General features: G+C 38.5%; 1 protein-coding gene across 1 annotated transcript in view; it reads right to left on the reverse strand.

The window, feature by feature from the left end:
* Positions 1-286: 286 nt before the first annotated feature.
* The window catches only part of OXCT1 (3-oxoacid CoA-transferase 1), an 89,207-nt gene continuing 66,931 nt past the window's right edge, over positions 287-22,562 (reverse strand). Inside the window, exons 14-17 of the mRNA XM_084305483.1 lie at positions 20,618-20,707; positions 14,096-14,176; positions 10,887-10,988; positions 287-4,059 (exon numbers count right to left, since the gene is read on the reverse strand). Of these exons, the coding sequence (XP_084161609.1) occupies positions 4,024-4,059; positions 10,887-10,988; positions 14,096-14,176; positions 20,618-20,707 (309 nt within the window). The 3' untranslated portion in view covers positions 287-4,023. The remainder of the gene's footprint in view (positions 4,060-10,886; positions 10,989-14,095; positions 14,177-20,617; positions 20,708-22,562) is intronic.

Raw genomic sequence — 22,562 nt, forward strand, 5'->3', positions numbered from 1 at the left:
GAATGTGATAATTACGTTTGAGATTGACCCGACATGGAAAATAGTAAGAAGAGTGAACATGGAGAATGTGGCTGTTGGCTGAGTTTTGAGCTTTTTGTTATTTCTGTTCATCAAATCCCTCTGCCCTCAGCCAAGACCTTGAGGATTTTATGTGTGCTGAGGTATGACATGCTGGTGTGAATAGAAGTTAATCCTTTAATGCTCCTAATGGCAGAACAAAACACCATGGAAAACAGTAACAATAGACGCAACCTGAGATTTTTAATCTTTTCTTTATTGATTGTTTTGCAAATACATAGTGGGACTTTGATGTATAGTTTGCAGAGCTTACAGTACAACTACGTTTTATATCATCATTCATTCTTCGCTGTTTCAGGGACAAAAGTCAATAAAATACAAAATGAATTAAGTCCAACATGATAACAGTAGAATCATCATCATCTTCAGGACAAAGAGCATCAGCTGTCCTTGTCTTGTGAAGTGCTGTGAAGCAGGCATAATATCAGTGATGTCCCAATAAACCATAAACCTTCACGCATACCAGCTTTCTTACAGCCATGGAAGAGAAAGAGGGATGAGAATCTCTCATCCCCATAATACCCATCATCACAACTACTGCTCAGAGTATACCTTACCTACAAACCTGACTTGTGTCCACAGAGAAGGCAATACTTTGGAGTGTTTTAATTTCTAATCCTACTTTACAAATCTCAATTTAAACAGCAGAATCAGAGCTTGTTGTAATTAGCTTCTGCAGACACATGACATTTTCATAATACCAGTATTCTACCACAACATAATGTCTTCAAGATAAAAAATGTAAGTGTGACATACAGATACTTGCACCACTGGAATACACTTAGAGTGCCTGTTTTCGTCACTTCCTTGGTCTTCAGCACCATATTGACTTTTGCCCTCTTGCATTACACTGGTGCAAATAAGAGTAGACACAAAATTCAAATATCTAGCATGTATGGCATTCTTCAAAGCACTCTTCCATGCTCTTGATGCAAGCTGAAGAGAAAGCATAACCTGTTGCACAGATCATAGCTGGTTATTCCCCACAACACCCCTGTGAGGTAGGAAGAAAAACATCCCCTTTTCTAGGAAACAAGACAGAGAGCACAGATGACAATATTCAAGGCAATACTTAGAGAATTGGAAAAGCTAAAATGTGGGAGTTCATGGCTCCTAATTCTTTGTGTCAGAAATCAAGGTCCTGAACTCCCAGACATTATCAGGTCACCAGTCTTTTTATAAGCCATATATTAAGGATAATTATGGCTTCTGTGCGTATGCCAGCAAAGCATAGTTCAATGGAAGAAGCAGCACATGCTTGATGCTGCCCTCAGACACTTCTCCCATGCCCTATATATGCCAATAAAGTATGCTGTAATTAACTAATCAGTACTATGACTAATATAACACAGGTAATTGCAATAGATCAATGCTTCATTTCTAGATTTCTTTACGACTTCCCCGGCTATTTAAATAATTTTATTTCTGGATAAGTTATTAAATCTCCTCCCCTGTACAATATTTTTTATATTCCCCTCTAAAAACATCATCCATTCTGGTTGATCTCTATGAGAGCTTTAAGTGACGATGGACAAGAAACTTTCAGGGACCAGATCCATCCCCTTAAAGTAGCTCTTCACCCACCCTTGACCCTGAAGGCAAAGCTAGGCACATTTTGCTGTGTGCTGCATTGCAAGGGTCAGAACTGTCACTGAAGTGTTGTTGTGGAGCATGGCAGAGATCTCTTGGCTGCTCTGTCTGAAACCAAAATTGTTTCACAGATCTGAAAGTCACCTTTTTAATATAGAGACTTTTAATCTGCAAAACCTCTCTGAGTAGAATCACTTAGATCATTCCACAGCAGTAGAAATGGCCAAACATAGAGAAAATAACTTGTTTGGAATGAGGGTATATGTACAGGGGTATTAATAGAGAAAATATGAAAAATAAAGCTAGGTTAAAATGCTGCTAATCCTGGATATTCTGGAGCACTTTGATCAATGCAGTTTCAGGTCTTGCATACAAATTAACAATCAAATCATTTGTATATGTTCAGTAATGAAATTAACATTTCTCATATAAGACATTTCTTTCTCATGTGCTTGGCATTAAGGTCTTGCCTACACATTTAGGCTATACAACAGCCATTAGCACCTATTAGCTCAAGTCATACAGCTTAGTTATTACAGGAGTACTTTTGTACTAATGTAAAGGTGCTTACAAAAGTATTTTGTTTATTCCTTTGTGAGAACAACAACATATTCTGGTATTGACAAGAGACTATCAAGGAACTGCTTAGAGTAATTATAACTCAATAAAAATAATTTCTCTAATCAGCAGTTTTACTGCTGTAAAACCCGTGTGTGGGATAAGACGAATTTTATAACTGCCCCATGAAAAATTAGTATTTCTTATACAAGGTTACTAGTACAGTACAAAGGCTAGTACTGGAGCTAAAATTGCAGGAGTTTCATATCTGGTTCCCTAGAAATGTGTTACATTCCTTCCAAACACACACTGAATACCTCATCCATCTAATATCAAAATTCCCTTCTACACCATATCCCAACACTGCTTATCACATTTATGATAGGCATATCTATATAATTCTTTGTGCATATACATTTTACATATTTTTCAGTCACTTAATTTCCTTCTATCAAACATCAAACATCAAATATATGTCAGGAATTATTTTCACTGAAGTGTTTTAAGCATTCCTGTTTAGATGAATGATGGAAACTATCACACCTGGAAAGAACACTGTAAAAGAACACTGTATTTTAACAGATGCAGACTTCCAGTATTTCTAATCAATTAATGCTCTGTATAATGAAGATCCGTTGTGCTAATCTGGGATGTGAGATCCGATGCTGTCATAACTGTGTTGCTTGCTTGCAAAAACCATTGGTTTGTAGTTAGAACAGGGAAAGTAAGATCTTTACCAAATAGCAGAACCAGTATGAGAGAATGGCTTTTCATATTGATTGTCTCACAGTGTGCATTCTAGTTATCATGAGTTTGGGTTCCAAACTCTCTAACTTTTGCTGATGCCTTGATTCTGAAATGGTGCAAACTTACTGCTTTGTATTCCCTTCAGAAGCAATCTTCCAAATGCCCACAGCATTCTCCTCCCATACATAACACTGGAAGGGCAGACCTCACTCCAGAAACAGCCTTCATTTGCCTTTGAATGGAGGTAGGGAGGAGAAGGATTAGATCTGAAGAGTAAGAGCAGTTCATGTGGGACAACTGTAAAGCTATCAGTTGTTTGCAGGGGAATGGAAACATCTTTTTATCTTCCTCCTGCAAACTAGCCCCATTCTGGCTTGTACAATTTAAATAGAAGGGGTGAGAGTTGGACTGTGGGTGGTGCATGGCATCTTAACGCCAACAGACACTGTTGAAGCAGCAGACACATTCAGGGATAAGGGCCCAACTGATACAAACAGTTTTGTCACAGACTCATTAAAAGGTTCAGGAAAAGGGAAGTCCATATTCATGATGGCTCTCTAAAGATGCATGCATTTCCTATACACCACTCCAGAAGAAATACACATTAAAGGAAAAGAAACATAATAGTAAATGCTGTAGTTAAAGAGCAACAGAGTGATTTGTAACTTGAGCAACATCAGCAAAAGCAGAGGCAATTGTAAGTTTGCATGGTCATTTCCTGAATCTGTGTAAAAAAAACTATTATTTGGCAGAGAGACTAAAAGGCATTTTTTGGACAATGTTCACTAACATTTTAGTATAACATTATTTGAAATTTAGGGAATAAATTCACCCTTCTATTAAAATTGGTAATGCTATGAAAGTAAAATTCTGTTTAGGCTGATAGTCACAGCCTGAGTTTAACTATCTGGAAACTACTTACAAAGCCCTTAAAAAAAAAAAAAAAAAAAAAAAAAAGGAAAATTGCAAAACAGTCATCGATTTTTCTTCACTGAGCTCCCATTTGGAAACAAGCCTTCTGGCAATTGAAGCCCAGACTGTGCTGCAGGTTTAAATCTGCCTCATAGGTATCAGTTTTGGCGAAACCTATCAAGAAGGAGGGAAAAAACAGAATAGTTAACATACAGATATAGCAGTACAACCCACAGTTCCCTTCCACCTTTATTAACAATGTGCCACTGAAGAATAGAGACACTGTATTTATTTAAACCCATATATTTGCTGCATTTCAGAGAAACACTGCCACCACTAAATTTCTGATGCAGAAGTACAAGATGCATGTAGTGCTACTACCCAGCCTCTAAATTTCATTTACTTGGAGTTGGATTATTGATTTAAGAATGCAAGCAGATTAATCCTGGAGAGCTGAACCTGTACTTGCCCCTGCTAACTGTGTGGTCTTTGTGGAGGGCTTCCAGTGCCAGCAGAATGGATAGCTGAGCTCAGGTGAAGCAGCAACTCAATTATACAACACGTGGCATGTGAACATCTCAAGAACAGGCCATGGCTTTGTTAATATACTGGACCATAAAAGGTCATAGTTTGTGCAGAGTGGGGCAGTGCTTGCCATGAACAGCAATAACAGAAGTAGCTGGAGATGGGCTGGTGCTTCAGCCTTCACCTTGTCCGCTTGCATTCACTCACCAATACACTGAATGATGCACAGGCAACAGCACAAATGATATTTAATACCTGCCTGAACCACCACATCACTATTAAAACAAGCATGCCAAGGAATCCTAAACTAGTATTTTCCTTTCTTTGCTCAGCTGCAAAGTTCATCCTGTTTTTTCTTCCCAACACACCTGGAGATGGGATGCTGTGTGTCAATGGTAGGTCTGCACAGCAGTAGTCAACCAAAGTTGTCGAACATGCATATTAGCAGGCAGTGTACAATCAAATGTATAAATATGCTATATACCTACATTATAATATATGTGTAGTGTACGTATAATTCAATACTTCTAATTTTAACTGTTATTAAATTTTAAAGTCACCTTCTTCCATTCACATTAATTTTCATGTCAGGACACTCATATATTCTATTGTTTTAATTCTATACAGTCATAAAATCCATTAGTTGTATTATAAGATATCCAGTAGACCAAAAATAAAACATACTAAGCCTAAATAGGGAAGTGGGTGAAGACAGAAGGTATAAATGGGAGTAATGCAGAGAAGAGTTCAGAGCAAAGAGAAGCATTGGTTAACAACCGTCTGAACCACAACTGCAGATCTACGTAACACCCTGAGGAAAACCTCTCCGCAGAAGCTCCAAGACTCATTAAATATATCCTGTTCCCAGCCTTATTTAAATGCCCTAGGATGAAGATCAAAAACTATTTGTGTGATCTTACTCTTTCTGGAGGAAAGACAGTACCACAGATATGTGGCTCCTTGTTGGTTAGCATGTCCCACTGAAACATCACATACTGCACTCCTTCTGCCTCCTTATCCCACCTTTTTCACTTAATAGTACTGAACAAGCCAACTTACAGAAGAGCGATATATATGGGCCTTTTCCAAGCACAGGGAAGGCTGTATTTCCAAACATATAGGATTGTATTTCCTATACCAGTTTGATTTCTAAGTTATCCTTCCTCCAGCCACAAAATGTCACTGCCTATAATTTTATGAGAACAGTGACAGAGAAATGCTTAATTTGTGAAGAATGTGTTTAATATATCAAACGTTAATGACATGTTTTCAGTAGATGTAAACTGTTCATTGATTTTGAAAGTTCTGTGTGAACAAGGATAATAAAAAGATTTAACAGCTATAGGTGCAAAGGAGCTAGAAAAAATAAACATTCCTGAGCTAGTTCCAGACATACTTCAACATTTCCAACTCAAAGTGGGTATGCACCTCACTTTATCTGGGCCAGTTTCTGCCTCACCTAGGGATGGTGCTACTGAGATAAAGAAAAAAACTGGAGGATGAAGACAGCGCCATTAAAATCTGTACCCTACAAATAAAGACAAAAGGCAGTTAATGGAGGAGATTGCTGTTTTTCTGCTAGATTTTGGTACCATCAAAGCTTCAAATGTTTTACAATTCAATGAGTATATTACATTAAAAGTAATGTCTGCACTTTTGATGTAAGCAGCTGTCATTTTTGTGTACCACTACTCCTGTCTGAAAGGGTCTGATCCCCAGGAGTGCAGAAGTACCATTGTGCCTGCTGAACAGAGGTGGCAAGAGCCCAGCACCACTAAGAACTGGATGCAATTAGAAATGTTTGCTCTAAATAAATGTGATTAAATGAGCAGAAAAATGCTAACATAAAGAAAGGGATGTTATGGGCTTGAAAAACAATAAATAATCAAGTCTGAAATGCAGAAAGCCTCCTGAATCTGCTACTTTAAATCCCAGCAGACCCAGTCAATTCGGTATCACTCTGCTAGCAGCACAGCATTTGATAAGAGCTGAATGCACTTGACAAAGACTATTTCACAGTACACAGATGCATAGTTGCTACTTTCCTGCAGTACATCCTAAGCAATACATTTTCAATGTTATTTCACTTACAGGAAGAACAGCTGATCTTGGAAGCTCCAACAGGCTTTGCTAATGTTGAACAGGCAGTACTGGGAGCTGCTTGCCTTTGCAGTCTGGTATGCAGCCCCAGATCTGCTAAGAGGAAGACCCTAGCTGAGGACACATTGCCTCAGGGACTCCCTAGAATTCAAGCTTGCTGACTTCCTGATTTCCAGCCCCAAACAACACTTTTCAGCTACACTGACATCTCTATGCTGATTTCATTATGTTTATTTACAGCAAGCAGCTCTTTCAAGGGCTGATTCTGAATGATGCTAAGTCCCAGCTACTTCTAATGATCTCATCAGGAGTATGAAAGCAAGTTATTGTGCAGAGCAGAGAAGAGAAGCAGTGTTAGCATAACTGTTAAAATAATAAAAGTAGCTTATCCATTATTAACTCTTAATTATTTGAAATTGCAGATAAATGCAAACCATATTTCTAACATCTGCTTTTGTAGGAAAATCTGTTCCTACTGTGAGTTCTGTAGTGGGGATGACTGATTAAGGAAAAAACACAACATCCATTTAAAAATGGATTCAATCCTGCCCATTTCCTCAAAGTAAAATATATTTCCAGAAACTAAAGCCATGTCCTCTGGTATTTTGCACTCACTGGCTTGAGCTTAGACAGTCAATTATTTTTAAACATACACTAGTCAAATACTGCTCAACTACCTAATTTTTCCTTTGTCCTAGCAGATGCTTTTCCTAAACCCTCCATTATCTTTTAAGAATCTTTTCTTTGTAAAACTGAGCTCTCAGATTATATTTTAAAAAAGATTTTTTTATCTCTATTTTATTTCAGGTCAAGCAGACTTACCCTGATGATCTTTACAATGATTTTTACGTCTGCAAAAGTATGGTTTCTGTCTGTTCTTACATGGTCTCATCAAAGCTATAAACCAGTACAAGCCAAAACAGATTACCTGCCAAAGTAACCTATATGCTAGGCAGCAACAAATATGATTTAAGCGCATGAGATAAGCCAACACTTTGTCTTCACAGTGCAGTAAAATTGAGGTTGAATCATTTATTTTGGATATGATGCCAGTCTAAAATCAAGATTGTTGATTCTAAATCCTTTTTTCTTTGTCATTTTCATGTTGCAAATGTCCTTTAGGTGATGTTTTCCCAAATAAGCAGGCTGTGAAAATGGGAATGTATAGCCAAATGTGTCTCAAAAGCCACAAAGACTATAAAGCTCTCCTCTCCCAAAGAGAAGTAGCTTGCACAGGGAGAGATAGTTATATATGAAGGCGGAGTCATTCCTGAAATTCTCACTAGTAACAAACATAGAGATATGCTAAATTTAGTTCACATTGTTTTATGCATTCACTGAAAAGCTGCAAGAAAAGGCTTAGCTCCTCTTTTTCCACCTATTAGTCCTGTTCCAAACTACTAAAACATATGAGAAAATCCCACTTTCCCCCCTCCCCCCAAGCTTTTACTATAGCTTTACAGTATCACTGAAGTTTCTTGTCATCAATATAGACAAGATACATCATTCAGTGGACATAATCGCAAGCACAACTGTTATTCTTGCAAAGAAGCCTTAGGCAGAGTCTTGAAATTTGGAAAAACAGACCAAGGATACTACTTTCTAAACAACTGGCTACCACAGTGCTCAAATCTCTTTATTTTCCCAACTTCAAAATTAAGTGAGGGAGCTATAGATGTTCACTGTGTATGAGAATCAGGCCCTCAAGGGTCGAACATCATGCAACAGTGACCCAGTCTTACTGTCACTTATGCCAATATCAGTTTTGCTGAGGATTTCAATCAGACGAGGAGGACTGGGTCACCGTAACCTGGAAACATGCTCAGTGGAAACAAAGAAAGATGAAAGGAAAAGAGGAAAAGCAGAAAGAAAGAAAATAGGAGAAAGGAAGAGCTACTGTTCTTCCATGCCATGACTTTAATAAACAAGTCATGTTAGTTCACTCCTTCCATTTGCAGAGCTGTGGAGATTAAAGGAGTTTTTAAGGAGCTACCAACCAGAATGCAAAGTCAACCTATGCACATACCCAGGCAGAGGTCAGCACAGTACATGGTTTGCAAGAGTTTATGGAAGCTGCATGCTTTCAAGATAAATATATTAAAGTGCATAAACCAAGCAGCATCTACATTTTTCATGCCCACAGATCCTTTAGTACAGCTCATGATTTCATGCATGACCAAGGCAGCTGTACAAAGCAGACTGCACTAGAGTTTGTCTTCATGAACCAGGAAATGGGGTGGCACTGAAGAATCCCTTCCAGATCCTGGTCTGACAGATCCCAGAGACACAGACAGCACTATACCTCTCATCAAGTGCTAACCCAAAGATCCAAAATTTATACCGCTCTTTTGTAACATTTACAGGAAAGTACTAATGGGATAGTGGGTGGCGTTAATCTCTTTGGTCCTAATAGTCTTAGCAGTCTTTGGTCCGCTAATAGTCCTAACAAAAATTTATTTGAACTCATTGGTCCCCATTTCTTCCATTGCCTTCAACATAGGCTTCTGGAGTTTACAGCAGGTAATACATACTCAATTAAACATATACATATGTAACTGTATATTTAGGCCAACTGAACCAAAAAGAAACCAACTCTTTCCAAACAAACAGGTTTGGAACATGTAAGGGATGGTGTCTTCTGATAGAAAAGTACTTTCCTGTAGTTTCAGTCTATTTAAATGGTTACTAAACACGACACTTTTCAAATCCAGCCCCAAATTAATCCTCAAATTAAATATATAATTTTATATAATAGATTGCCACAGACACAAATCTACAAGGTCATTTTTATGCTTTGGTATTGGGTGCTAGCTGTTTGAGAGGTTGATCAGCTGAAGAAAAAGAAGCCCTGATACTGACATTTTAAAAAATGTATCATTTTTTTTTCCAAAATCATAGACAGGAGCTGAATGAATAATTTCTTTTGCACACAGAAGTGCTAAATATAGAAGCTTGCTACTACTGTAAAGTAAAAAAATAAAAATGACTTCCACAAAATGTTACATAGAAAATGAATAATAGAGCAAAGTGATTTTGTAGCAATTTCCTGCACTCTGCAGTTGCAGGTCACTCATGTTTAACAGAACATTTCTTATTTCCAGATAAATGAATATTTTCTTACAAGTGAACAGCTTTTTATTTAAAATATTTAAAACTCCACAAGGAAAGCATACGCCATTACATTTGGTTGTCAAAAATGTTCTCTAAAGGACATGGAATGAATTAAATTCCACGTGTTCATTACTCTGAATATTTTAATTATTGCCAATTGTATGTTCAAAGCCTTAATAACAAACTCTCACATAACAACTGTTCTTTTATCTTGCAATTATGTGCCCTAGCCCTGCCTCTCTTAACTCTGTGAAGAGTACTACACTTCACTACCAAAAAGGATTCTACTCTTCATACCAAATATTTCTAAACCATTTTTACAGCACACAAGGTATACTGTCAGACTCGATGTCCTCACCAAAAGAGGTCTGGATGACCTGCCCCAACTTTACAATGCAGAAGAAAAAGCTTTGTGATATCCATGTAGGAGAAGGCCATGACAAAACTGTATTTGTTATTGGCTATACCTACAGAATCAGTTACACTCCAGTACACTACGTTTTTTCCATTAACAAGCCAGTTTTGTGTTAGCATTAAATGTGACTTAAAACAGAAAGTGAAAGTAAAATTGCAGTGGGTTTATGGATTAAGAACGAGGCACTGGAAAAGAAAGGATGTTCAGCAAAAGAAACAGTTCGGCATCCCACTAAAACATGAGCTTTGAGGTGTCCCTGTCTGTGGCAGTTGGTTGGAACTAGTTATCTTTAAGGTCCCTTCCAACCCAAACCATTCTGTGATTCTATGATTCTATGATTCTATGATTTAATTGATTGGCAGTAGTAACTAGGGTGGATGCATGTATGTAGTGATCCCTGATGAGAAGACTCACAGCCCCACCCAAATATAACATGAAAACTTAAAATTAGAGAATTAGTAAACTTTGACAGTGGAAGTACAAATATTCAACCACCATTCAGACTCCCTCTTCAAAGTATTCAGGGAACTGAACTTCCCTTTCTACATTGCCCTTTTTACTCCTAGCTATTCCTGCATCTTTTTTTTTTTTTTCCCTTTTTTTTTGTTTTTTTTCGACCTGGATTCTAACACCATTATACCTAATATAATCATATTAGGTTAGCCTTAAAATATCCCGATATCCTGTAAACTCTCTTCCTGGGTAAATCTACCCATGCCTCACCTTTAAGGAAGAAACTTACTGTACCTACAAGTCTTCATGGGAAGATTATTTGTGAATACTCATTCAGACACCAGAGTATATTTGTTTGGGAATATACTTGTATATATTTGTTTGTGAAATGACTTACTGCAAAGTCACAGCCAGTGCTTTTCTTGATGTCATCCACTGACAGTCCTTCCCAGATTTCCACAAGGGTGAGCCCCTTCTTTTTGTCCACATCAAACACAGCCTGTCAGGTTCAAATAGCACACAATTAAATTTTTTAATGTATATAAAAGAAGGAGGAAGTGAGTAGTGATACCGTACAAATTAATGTTCTGAAAAGAGTTACTTCAGTAACAAATTATGCTGTTAAAAACTGGTTTTTAACTGGTTTTTATGAACAATAATGATTTCTGCAGCATTTATCTGTACCTAAAAGAATCTAAAGTATAAGATATGTTGATTTTGTGGAAAAATGTGCAACTGTTCTTTGCTGTATGAAATAAAGACTGCACCTCCTGCTCCAATCTGGCACAAAGGAAAGGGCTGAGATATTCTCTGCTGCAACACAATGTCTACCAAGAGATCATAAAAGAAAATAGGGAAAGCCATTGTCTCCCTTGCCCTTCTGTTTTGTTTTTAGGCCAGCAGAGAGGTACAGGGTGGCTGATCACCTTATTGGATGAGCTTCTCCAATAGCTATTAAACACTCAGTTCTAATTTTAGTATTTTCAGAAGCTAGCAATGAACAAGAAGGTTTCTTTTTTTTATTTTCAATAGCAAGCCTGGGAAGAAGTGGCTGAAGGAGCAAAGGCTATTCTTTCTGACGTCTTCACAAGACATGCTTTACACTTCCAAGGCTCACAAACACATCAAATAAGAACACCTGTAAAACAGCATGCACTGTAATGGTGCCTGCCAGAGGTAAGTATATAGGTTGCACTTTAGTTGCCAGGGAAACTATAAGGTCTATATTAATTTTTCTAAAATGCAATCAGTAGAAAAAGTCCAGTGATGATTGAACTGGGAGTGAAAATGAAGTCTTATGAACCCACAGAAGTGTGCTGAAACTCAATAGGCCTCTGGGCATATGGGATTGATTTATGGCTTCACTAAGTGTAAATCACATCTGACAAATTTGGTGGCCCTCTAAAACAGGGTTACAGCATTGGTGGATAAGGGAAAATCAACTAATGTCACCTACATGGACTTGAGCAAAGCATTTGACACTGCCCTGTATGATATTCCTGTCTCTAAACTGGAGAGACATTGATTTGAAAGATGGACATCTCAGTGGATAAAGGACTGGCCTGATGATCACGTTCATTGAGTTACAGTAAATGCTCAATATCCAGGTGGAGACCAGTGATGAGCAATGTCACTGAGGAGTCAGTATTGGGACCAGCACTACTTTATCGTTGGTGGTGACATAAAGGGTGGGATTGAGTGCACCCTTAGCCAGTTTGCCAATGACACCAAGTTGTGTGGTGTGGTTGATGATGGATGCCACCCTGAGGAACACTGATAAGCTTCAGAGGTGGGCCCATGAGAACCTCACAAAGTTCAACAAGACAAAGGACAAGGTCCTGCACCTGGGCCAGGGCAAACCCAAGCACAAAGACAGGCTGGGAGCACCCTCTGAGAGTCGCCCTGTGGAAAAGGACTTGGGGGTTCTGGTGGATGAAAAGCTCAACTTAACATGAGCCAGCAGCATGCACCTGCAGCCCAGAAGGCCAACTGTATTCTGGGCTGCATCAAAAGCATCGTGGCCAGCAGGGTGAGGGAGGTGATTCACCCCCTCTGCTCTTCCCTCACAAGGCCTCACCTGGAGTCCTGCACTTAGCTCTGGGGCCCCCAGCACAAGAAACATGTGCAATTGTTGGATTGAATCAAAAGGAGGGCCATGAGGATGACCAGAGGGCTGGAGCATCTATCCTATGAAGAGCAGCTGGGAAGGCTCTGGGAAGACCTTATACCAGTTTTTTAAGTACACAAAAGGGGCCTGCAGGAAATCTGGAGAGGAACTTTCTACAAAGGCGTGTAGCAATAAGACAAGGAGCAATGTCTCTAAACTAAAAGAGGATATATTTAGACTATTCATGAGGAAGAAGTGCTTTACTGTGAGGTTGGTGAAGCACTGGCACTGGCTTCCCAGAGAGGCAGTGGATATCCCATCCCTGGCAGTGCTCAAGGCCAGGCTGGATGGGGCTCTGGACAACCTGGTCTGGTGGAAGGTGTCCCTGCCCATGGTGGGAGTTAGAACTAGGTGATATTTAAGGTCCTTTCCAACCCAAACCATTCTCTGGGACTGAAATAGCTCTTCTGAGTTTTAAAAGAGAGGCTGGGTGTAAGGAACATCCATACTAGGAAGTTAGAGCAGAAACAGTTTAGAATACAATCTAAGTACTGTTGTACATTTGTGTCATCTTTTAATAAAACAGACAGATTTGATGAGTGGTGACTCAGAAAATTTCTGCATGTTGTTTATTTTCTGTCAGCCTTTATTCAGTTCATTTTTTTGTACCTTACATTTGTATGTGGCCAGTTAGTAGAAAACTGCATCATAACTTGTCCATTTTCACTTAGTTTCCCTTCTTTAGTGGAGGAAAACTTTAAGTGACAGTAGCAATATACCACTGGGTAAAAATAAATTCTATATCCACACCTTTGAAGTATTCTACTTAGCATGACAGATGGCTCACAGAGGGACTACTCTAAGCCTTTAAAAATGTAAACATTGATAATAGAAGGAGTATGATTACAGCAAGAATCCCAAGTCACTTATCCTCTGCTGAAAAGATCCACTAATGTACTTTGAGCATCAGTAATATCAGATGCTCACCAGGACTTGGACAGTAAATTGCTTCAAAAGTGGAATCAAGTAAGGACAAAAGAATTAAAGCCCTGCTTCAGCTACAGGTCATATTTCTCTCAAAGTCTGTAGTATACACCAAGGAAGATACTAATTGTCTGACATGTATGTGCTATAGAACCATTGCCCTGCATGTATATTTGAGGAAAATGTGTATTTCAGGATTTGCACCTCATGAGGCAAATTTTCAAGTATTCTTTGGGAAAAATAAGCAGATATATAATTTGCATACTTCTCATGGATGGCATTTCTCTTCTGAAGGTGTCTAAGAACATCATCTGGTATGCTTGATGTCAGTGGTGAGACATTTAAAACAAAAAATGAGCCACCAGGTCTCTGAAATTGAACTCCAAGGGAATTTTTAGCCTTCACTGGTCACAGCTACTGAACATATTATTCACTTTTACTAAGCTTTACTGCTTTTACTGAGTTGCGTTTCTTCACAATAGAGGAGCAAAGTATTGACAAGAAAAGTACTTTACCTTCTCTGTAATGATGCGGTTTACACATTGCTTCCCAGTAAGTGGTAAATTGCATTTTTCCAAGATTTTATGGACATTGCCCTGTGTTAAACAATATACAGACAAATGTTAATTTTAAAAAACAATGCAACTAACTCAGAATGCAAATATGTACTTGAAAATCACAGCTGTAGGCATTGAGTGTTACTGACACATTCACTGTATTCAGAATACTCTCTGAATTCATTTCTTAGGCAGATTATACCTCTGGCAATTTGAGACAGTTGTAACTAAAACCCTAGATATGGGAAGATGACGAATAGGAGTCTTACTGCATCACTGAGTGGGTGGTGTTTAGAACTTCTGGATACTTCTGCTTAATGATTTGCAATGTGAGAATAAGATACACATGGGACCTCACTGATGACATATAAAGGACAAATATTAGACAAAAAATGACATTGTGGGCATGACAGTTCTGTCTTATACTTTATTATGAACAGTATGTGCAGGATCAGACATACACACAGGCATTTCAAATCCCTAGGGCTCAAGTGCCCAGTCATTCTTTGAAACTAGTAAATGGAGTTTCTTTTCCCACATTCAATTCCCATTTCCTCCATCTCTCCAGGAAAGCACAGAAGCACACTAAGAGGTGAGTGAGATATACTCATCTCTCTACAGGTACCTCAAAGGAGGCTGTAGCGAGGTGGGGGTTGGTCTGTTCTCCCACGTGCCTGGTGACAGGATGAGGGGGAACGGGCTAAAGTTGCACCAGGGGAGTTTTAGGTTGGATGTTAGGAAGAACTTCTTTACTGAAAGGGTTGTTAGACATTGGAACAGGCTGCACAGGGAAGTGGTGGAGTCACCATCCCTGGAGGTATTTAAAAGACGTTTAGATGTAGAGCTTAGTGATATGGTTTAGTGGAGGACTTGTTAGTGTTAGGTCAGAGGTTGGACTCGATGATCTTGAGGTCTCTTCCAACCTACAAATTCTGTGATCTTCAAGTACTACAGAAAAGTTACATTTTATTTATTTTAGACAGAACAGATTAGCCTGCATGTATGGTAGAAAAGAATGTATGTAAAGAAAACAGGATTTACTCTACAGCATTTCCTTTTTTAGGGCATCAAACAGCAGCTACTCTAAATATTGGGAAAAATATTACCTAATGAAAAAACATAGCTTCTGTCACAAAGTTGGCTGTGTAAGGTTTGGATGGCAGGGTTTTCTTTTCCCTCTTTTTTTTTTTTTTTTTTTTAATAGTTCACAAATGGCTTTAGATCTTTCTAAATCTGCAATAGCTCCAAATGGATACAATAAAGATAGATTACTATGTTTTTAGTCAGGATTTTGTGAGCATTATACACAGGTAGCATTAAGTGCACATTTTCCCCATTATTATATGAGTTCTTCCTCTAATTATCAATTTTCAATTGTGCATTTCAAAACTCTTGGAGTACTGCATTTAACTATCTGAATGCCATACTTTTAAAATTTACAATCATCAATTTTCCTTAAGGCTTAATATAAATTGGGAAACCATATCTCAGCCAGTTTGATTCCCAAGTGATAACAAAAGGAGCAGTCTATGTGCTTTTCAATTTATCTTTTTCAGTGAATAACTATTTTTTCATTATAATTATAATTTTACTGGCAAGATCCACATCTGGTATCAAGGCAACTACTTTGATGAAACTTGATCACTCTTTACAAAAATGACGACTTGTGATAGTATGTTACTTTCAATTGATCAACTTTTATCTTGTCTATCTTAAGGACCTTCCTGCACATTTTTCTCAAGACCCAAGGTTAACCTGCACTATCTGTAGTATCCTCAGTAACATATCAGGTGTAATTCTAAGGAATTGCAGTATCTCTTCTTGGTGTCTAGTTGAGACTGAAATAAAATGAATTTGAAGAGCTGACAGCCTGAATGGCTCCTGTGACCCTAGGAACTGATATGTTCCAGCTTTTTAACAGAAGAGCTGAACATTACTGTATTACCAGTTACCATGAAAGGTGACTTTTGGAACTCATCCATCAGGACACTATCAGAATGGGAATCCAAATAGAATTGCATTTTTTTTTTTTTTCCTGTCTGAATTTATACAGGATTTGCTCAGATAAAGAAAGAAAAGACTGTCATGTAGATATCCAAAGTCTTAAGGTGTTTCAGTCTGCTTTCTCTAAATTCTGTTAATGAAGAACCAAAAATGCCCATAATTTTCCAAACACATCAAAAATCAAAACTATTCACAATGACAGAAAAGTTTTCAATTCAGTGCTCTTATGTTTCAGCCACATCCAAGCCACGTGTTTAAAACTAGTTTCCATTCTATTTTTTGAATGGTGTAGACAACTCATTTCAAAGCACGAAACAATCACCAGCCATTATTTTATTATGTTTTGCAAAACATGTCAACAATGGGGGGTGAAGGACTTTTATTTCTCTTAGGCAGAGTATAGCCGAATGGGCACAGGTGTGCAGTGACTGTTCAGAGATTAAATAACAGCTCAACATTCTATTACTGTTCTTCACAGTTACAAACAAAAAAAGCAATTTACCAAAAAATACATTAAGAACTTTCATAACAAATTAGACTCAAGACCATTTGCCAAGTGGCTCACAGTGGCCTAAGCGCATAGAACAAAAATAGAGCCACCCCTCAATAGCTATGCCCTTCTGGTTCCTGAGATGCTGTGACATATAGATTTCTTGAGCTAGAGACTGCTTCTGGTCAATGCTATTTAATTGTCACTGATGAACTTGAATTCTTAAAACGGTTTAATACCTTTCATATATATTCCATATGTTGAACTCCTATAATATCCTGCCAAAGATCCACAACTTCATTAGTTGGCTATGAAAAATACTTCTTGCTGTTTGAGACGTGCTTACTGCTCTTTTCAGTTGGCTACCCTTATTTCTTTTGTAAGGCAGTGACTAGCCATCCTGCATCCCTGTCTTTATTGTTTTATACAGTTCTATGCTACCCTGCCTTAATGACGTTTCTTAAAATGAATTATTCCACAAAAGTAATTTAAGTAATTTTTCTTCCATATTTTTCAGTTTTAATTTAATATAAACATTTAGTAATTAAAAATTTAAACACTTTAGGGTAAAGGGTGATTAGTTTTATTTTTAAATAAAGGAAAATTGAGTACTGTTTTGAATGTGAAGACAGATAATAGTTTCACCCCCATAAGTAAGTGTAAATTGTATTTTGCATGCATTGCAAGGACTCAGCCTATTGCTGTCCTTGAAAACTGCAAAATGTATACTCAAAGGAGTACACTCTTAGAAAAATGTATTTTAGTGTTTAAGAAGCTGTCACTATTATAAGAACACCTGAAGGGGATTAAAAGATCCTTTACAACATGACAGATCATACAAAACTAACTGCAAGATCTACCTATTGCTGCAATTCTTGAATGTGTTCATTGAAGGTACTGCATATATCCCGTAGCCTTCCACTGTATTTCAATCCATCGAGTCTTGACTCCTGTTGATTTACAGAAGGCTTTGGTGTCTAATGATAGATTTCTTACTATTTACTTGGAAAATAAAATGACAAAAATGTCTAAATCTAATCTAAAAAGCCAGCAGACATAACAGATTCTGACAGTACACGCACACATTTTTTTTTCACTTTGTAGAACAATGGGCTCTGAGGAAGAGGAAAGAGGGTTCCTCTGATGCTTACATATGGAAGAAATAACAGTTTGAGAAACCCTTTGTGGTAAAGAAATAAAAAGGTGTAAATATAAGATCAGCTCTGTAAGAAGCAGTCACCTCAACAGAAGGCTTCTGACTTTCAGAACTGGTGTCACAGGTGCTATATTTGCTTGTTCATTACCTCCCTGCCTTTCCAAGGAGCATATTAAAAGCTGTAAAAGCAGATTGTGATTTTTGAATGCTAGGTTTCTATACTTCACCTCTTGTCCATTTTTGGACCAACAAGAAGCAGCCCCAAAAGAGGACAGGTAAGAAGAAAGAGCACTAAGAATACTGGGAGCCCTCCATTAAAATAAGGATAAAATTGAAAAATCACCTATGTAGATTAGTTTTGCAGTGCATTCTTACAAAAGCAGAAGAAATAATTTATGAAAGTCTGTAATGGACGGGCATCGAGTAATGGGCATCGAGTGCACCCTCAGTAAGTTTGCACATGGCACCAAGTTAGGTGCGTGTGTCGATCTGCTTGAGGGTAGGAAAGCTCTGCAGGAGGATCTAGATAGGCTGCACCGATGGGCTGAGGTCAACTGCATGAAGTTCAACAAGGCCAAGTGCTGGGTCCTGCACCTGGGGTGCAATAACCCCAAGCAGAGCTACAGACTGGGAGAGGAATGGTTGGAGAGCTGCCAGGCAGAGAAGGACCTGGGAGTGATGGTGGATAGTCAGCTGAATATGAGCCAGCAGTGTGCTCAGGTGGCCAAGAAGGCCAACGGCATCCTGGCTTGTATCAGAAACGGTGTGGCCAGCAGGGCTAGGGAGGTGATCGTCCCCCTGTACTCAGCTCTGGTGAGGCCGCACCTCGAGTACTGTGTTCAGTGTTGGGCCCCTCGCTACAAGAAGGACATGGAGGTGCTTGAGCGGGTGCAGAGAAGGGCGACGAAGCTGGTGAGGGGCCTGGAGAACAAGTCCTACGAGGAGCGGCTGAGGGAGCTGGGCTTGTTCAGCCTGGAGAAGAGGAGGCTCAGGGGCGACCTTATCGCTCTCTATAGGTACCTCAAGGGAGGCTGTAGCGAGGTGGGGGTTGGTCTGTTCTCCCACGTGCCTGGTGACAGGACGAGGGGGAATGGGCTTAAGTTGAGCCAGGGGAGTTTTAGGTTAGATGTTAGGAAGAACTTCTTCACTGAAAGGGTTGTGAGGCATTGGAACAGGCTGCCCAGGGAAGTGGTGGAGTCACCACCCCTGGTAGTCTTTAAAAGACGTTTAGATGTAGAGCTTAGGGATATGGTTTAGTGGGGACTGCTAGCGTTAGGTCAGAGGTTGGACTCGATGATCTTGAGGTCTCTTCCAACCTAGAAATTCTGTGATTCTGTGAATAGGCTTTCTAGAAGCACACACCAGGCACCCCATGAATATAAAGGCCTGTCTTATGTATATGTATACCAAAATAAATAAGTCTATGCCTGAATTGTTTATACATGTAAGAGTGAACCTGTGTTCCTATCTTTTTAAGTTTCAGTGTTCCTATTGACTAAAAACAACAATTAAACAACTTCCAAACATTGTACTGACAAAAGAGTTTGGTAATAGTGCTATTAAGAGATAAATTGTTATAAATAATTACAGCGTGTGGACTCTGACCCTTAACTGAATTCTACAGTAACTTGAAGTCTAGCATAAATATTCATTCAAATGACATTAATACCTGAAGTATGTGTCTGCGCAAATGGATAATTACACATCCAATTTGGTGGGGGAGGAGAGACTGTGATAGGGATGCAGTCAGGATGCTTTGCACTTTTATTTATTTACACATGTGCACACAATAACTATTGGGTCAAACCCAGTCCTGCTGCTTAGAATGTGCTACTTGAGGACACAACTTAGTATAAATAGTCCAATTTCCAAAAAAAAAAAAAAAAAAGTTGAAAAAACATGGAAAATGAAGATTCATTCCCTAAATCACATTAAAAAAAAACAAACAACAAAACAAAACAAAAAACAATCAACAAACAAACAACAAAAAAAACCACCACACACACAACCCCACAATCATTAATATATTTAGCTTATCATGCAAATCCCTTATGAATTCTGGCAGGAATATGGATCTTAAATACACACAGCTAATTTTTATGGCAGACACATGACAAAACAGGAATAACAAGCACAGAAATAAAACAGGAAGTTAATTTTTAAACATTTGTTTTAGTTCTCCAAGAATAGAGGATTTTGTCCTTTGGCTCATTTTTCTCTGTTTGGACAGTCCCACTCTAGAAGTTTCAATTGACAAGTTTCCTATGACCTTCTGTGGGAGACTGCTTATTTCTATAAGTCTCCCTCCATAAAGTCATCTCTAGATTAACCTCTAGCACGTAATGGTATAATATGAAAGGCAGCTTGCATTGTATCATGCCAAAAAGATCTGTTTTATCAACTGTCAGTACCAATATGACTGACAGCTTTAAAGGTAAATATCTATCCATCATAACAAATATTTAGCCATGGGGAACCTCATTTCTCAAATTATTCTGAGGTAAAGAGTAAAATCTCTAGGGTAGCATCTACTGTAGCTCTGGCAATTACCACTCTCATTAAATATGCATGAAGCAACTAAAAAATGTGTGCAGCTTTTAAATATCAAATTAATATTTCATTTTTTCCATGGTGAATGATTCACTTACAAGAGGCAAGGAACCATACTAACAACCTATCCTCCTGTTGTATCCCCCTCAGCAGCATTTGACAGCAAAACTGTCAAATCCTCACAAAGTGACAGAAGTATGAATGTAAGAAGTCATCTTTATTATTATTATTCCTTTCTAGCTACAGCACAAGACTTATGTAGAAATAAGTGGCACCTTACCTTGGCTGAGTGCTCCATGGTGACAACAACTTTGGTCTGGGCACTGGATACCAGGTCCATGGCACCCCCCATTCCTTTCACCATTTTACCCTAAAACGAGATTTTAAATAGAAATGTAACATTTCTACTAAAATGAAAAACAAACAAACAAACAAACACAGAAATAACATATTGGCTGCAACAACAGAATAAGGTATTTATCTTTTTCCTGTGTAGAAAACCCACATTATTCATGACCACTGTACTCAAACACTACCAGAGCTTCCCCGAAGAGGAAACAGTTGTGTCATCTTAGGGTCTACGTGATGCAAATAGGAGGAGAACAATGAGTTTCCACTGCCATGGACCCACTGCCAAGGACCCACTGCCCTGTGAGGCATCCTGGGTGTAACTTACACCTGAACAGTGACTGTGGGAGCCCTGATGCTGATGAGCAATTAAGCCAGTTGCAATGGTTCTAATACTGTAAAAACAAAGTGCTCATTCTCACAATGTTTGAAATCTCATTGTCTCAAAAGTAAATAACTGATTTTAAATTTAACAACAAGAACATCAGAGCAGTCTCCACCTGCCAGTTCAGACATTGCTTGTATCACTAGATAAGCACAAACCATTCTTTTTATTCCATTCCAGGTGTATTTGGATGTCATTTCAGAACAGGGGCAATAAATAAGTTTTAACTAGTACTCACTTCTGTTTGTCCTTCAAGCCAAGAAATGCCTTCTGCCTTTGTGACTCGCGCTTTTTTTAAAGAGTGTCACAATTGCACCTGTCATCACAAGAGCTGTATTATGGCTTGGTGTTCTGGTTTTCATAATGCTGTGGCATTCAACCCCTGACTGCTTCCAACATCTTAAACTGAAGGCATCTGATCTTGGAAGGTAAGCAGCAAGGCTTGCTTGGCTTGCCAAGCTCAACAAACTTTTGATGGGTAATGACCTTGAGTACAATCTTCTACTAGTATGAGGAGTCATTTTTGAACAACAAGCACCAGAGTCCCACCGCAAAACCACAAAGTAACAACTTCATGTGTCACTCCTGAGCTGCTGGGGAGGGGACCTGCATGATAGGTAAAGTTAGCAGGAAACACGAGGCAAGGAATTTTGGAGATTAAAATCAACTATTTTGTCTCAAATATTTTGTATTCATTCTGTTTCAGCTGCTTGTTATCTGTCATTAAAGTCAATGAAGTACAGAAATATATTGCATTCTGTTTTATTTTAGGCCTAAAATGATATGGTTAAACAACTTGGAAACTTCCTAGCATAAAGCTTTTCTCTTATCCTTTTGTTTATTAGCTATGTAGTTCGGTACCATCAGCAGCTATGGCCCATGACACAGAACACATGGAAGAAACTTGCCTCATTAAGCTGTCAGGACAGCAATTTATTGAAAACCTCTTCATCATAATGAAGGCAATACACATAAAAAAAACAGTTTTGTACAGTGAAGAATAAAGCATATCTTCCTTTATCTATAAACAAGCCCCTTTGATTTTCTTATATCAGAGTAATATTAATTACATTAACACTCCTATTAAATATTTTTTTGCAAACACGAGCCTAAAAGAGATGACAGGATTTATCTCTGAATTTGGCTTCCTGGCACAGCTCTGATCATTCTCAAACCCACCTTGAAATACAAAGCTCTTACAGAGACCGCAGTGACTTCTCATCAGCTTGCCAGAGGGTCAGTGACAAGATAATGCAGAGTAGCTGAAGACAACATATTATCTCCCCAGTAACTCAAAATAAGTTTGCATCAAGAACTATGCTATCAACACTCCTACCCTGGCAACACCATTAGTTCACTTTTCAGGACTCTGAGTTCTACTACCCAGTAAAGAGCTACAGCAATTAGGAAACATCTGAAGAAATAGCTGCAGATAAAGGGCAATGACAAATGTACTGCTGAAGAAGCTGTCATAGAGGACTCTGACAAGAGA

Source organism: Netta rufina (genome assembly GCF_964035555.1).
Source record: "Netta rufina genome assembly, chromosome: Z".
Lineage (NCBI taxonomy): Eukaryota > Metazoa > Chordata > Aves > Anseriformes > Anatidae > Netta > Netta rufina.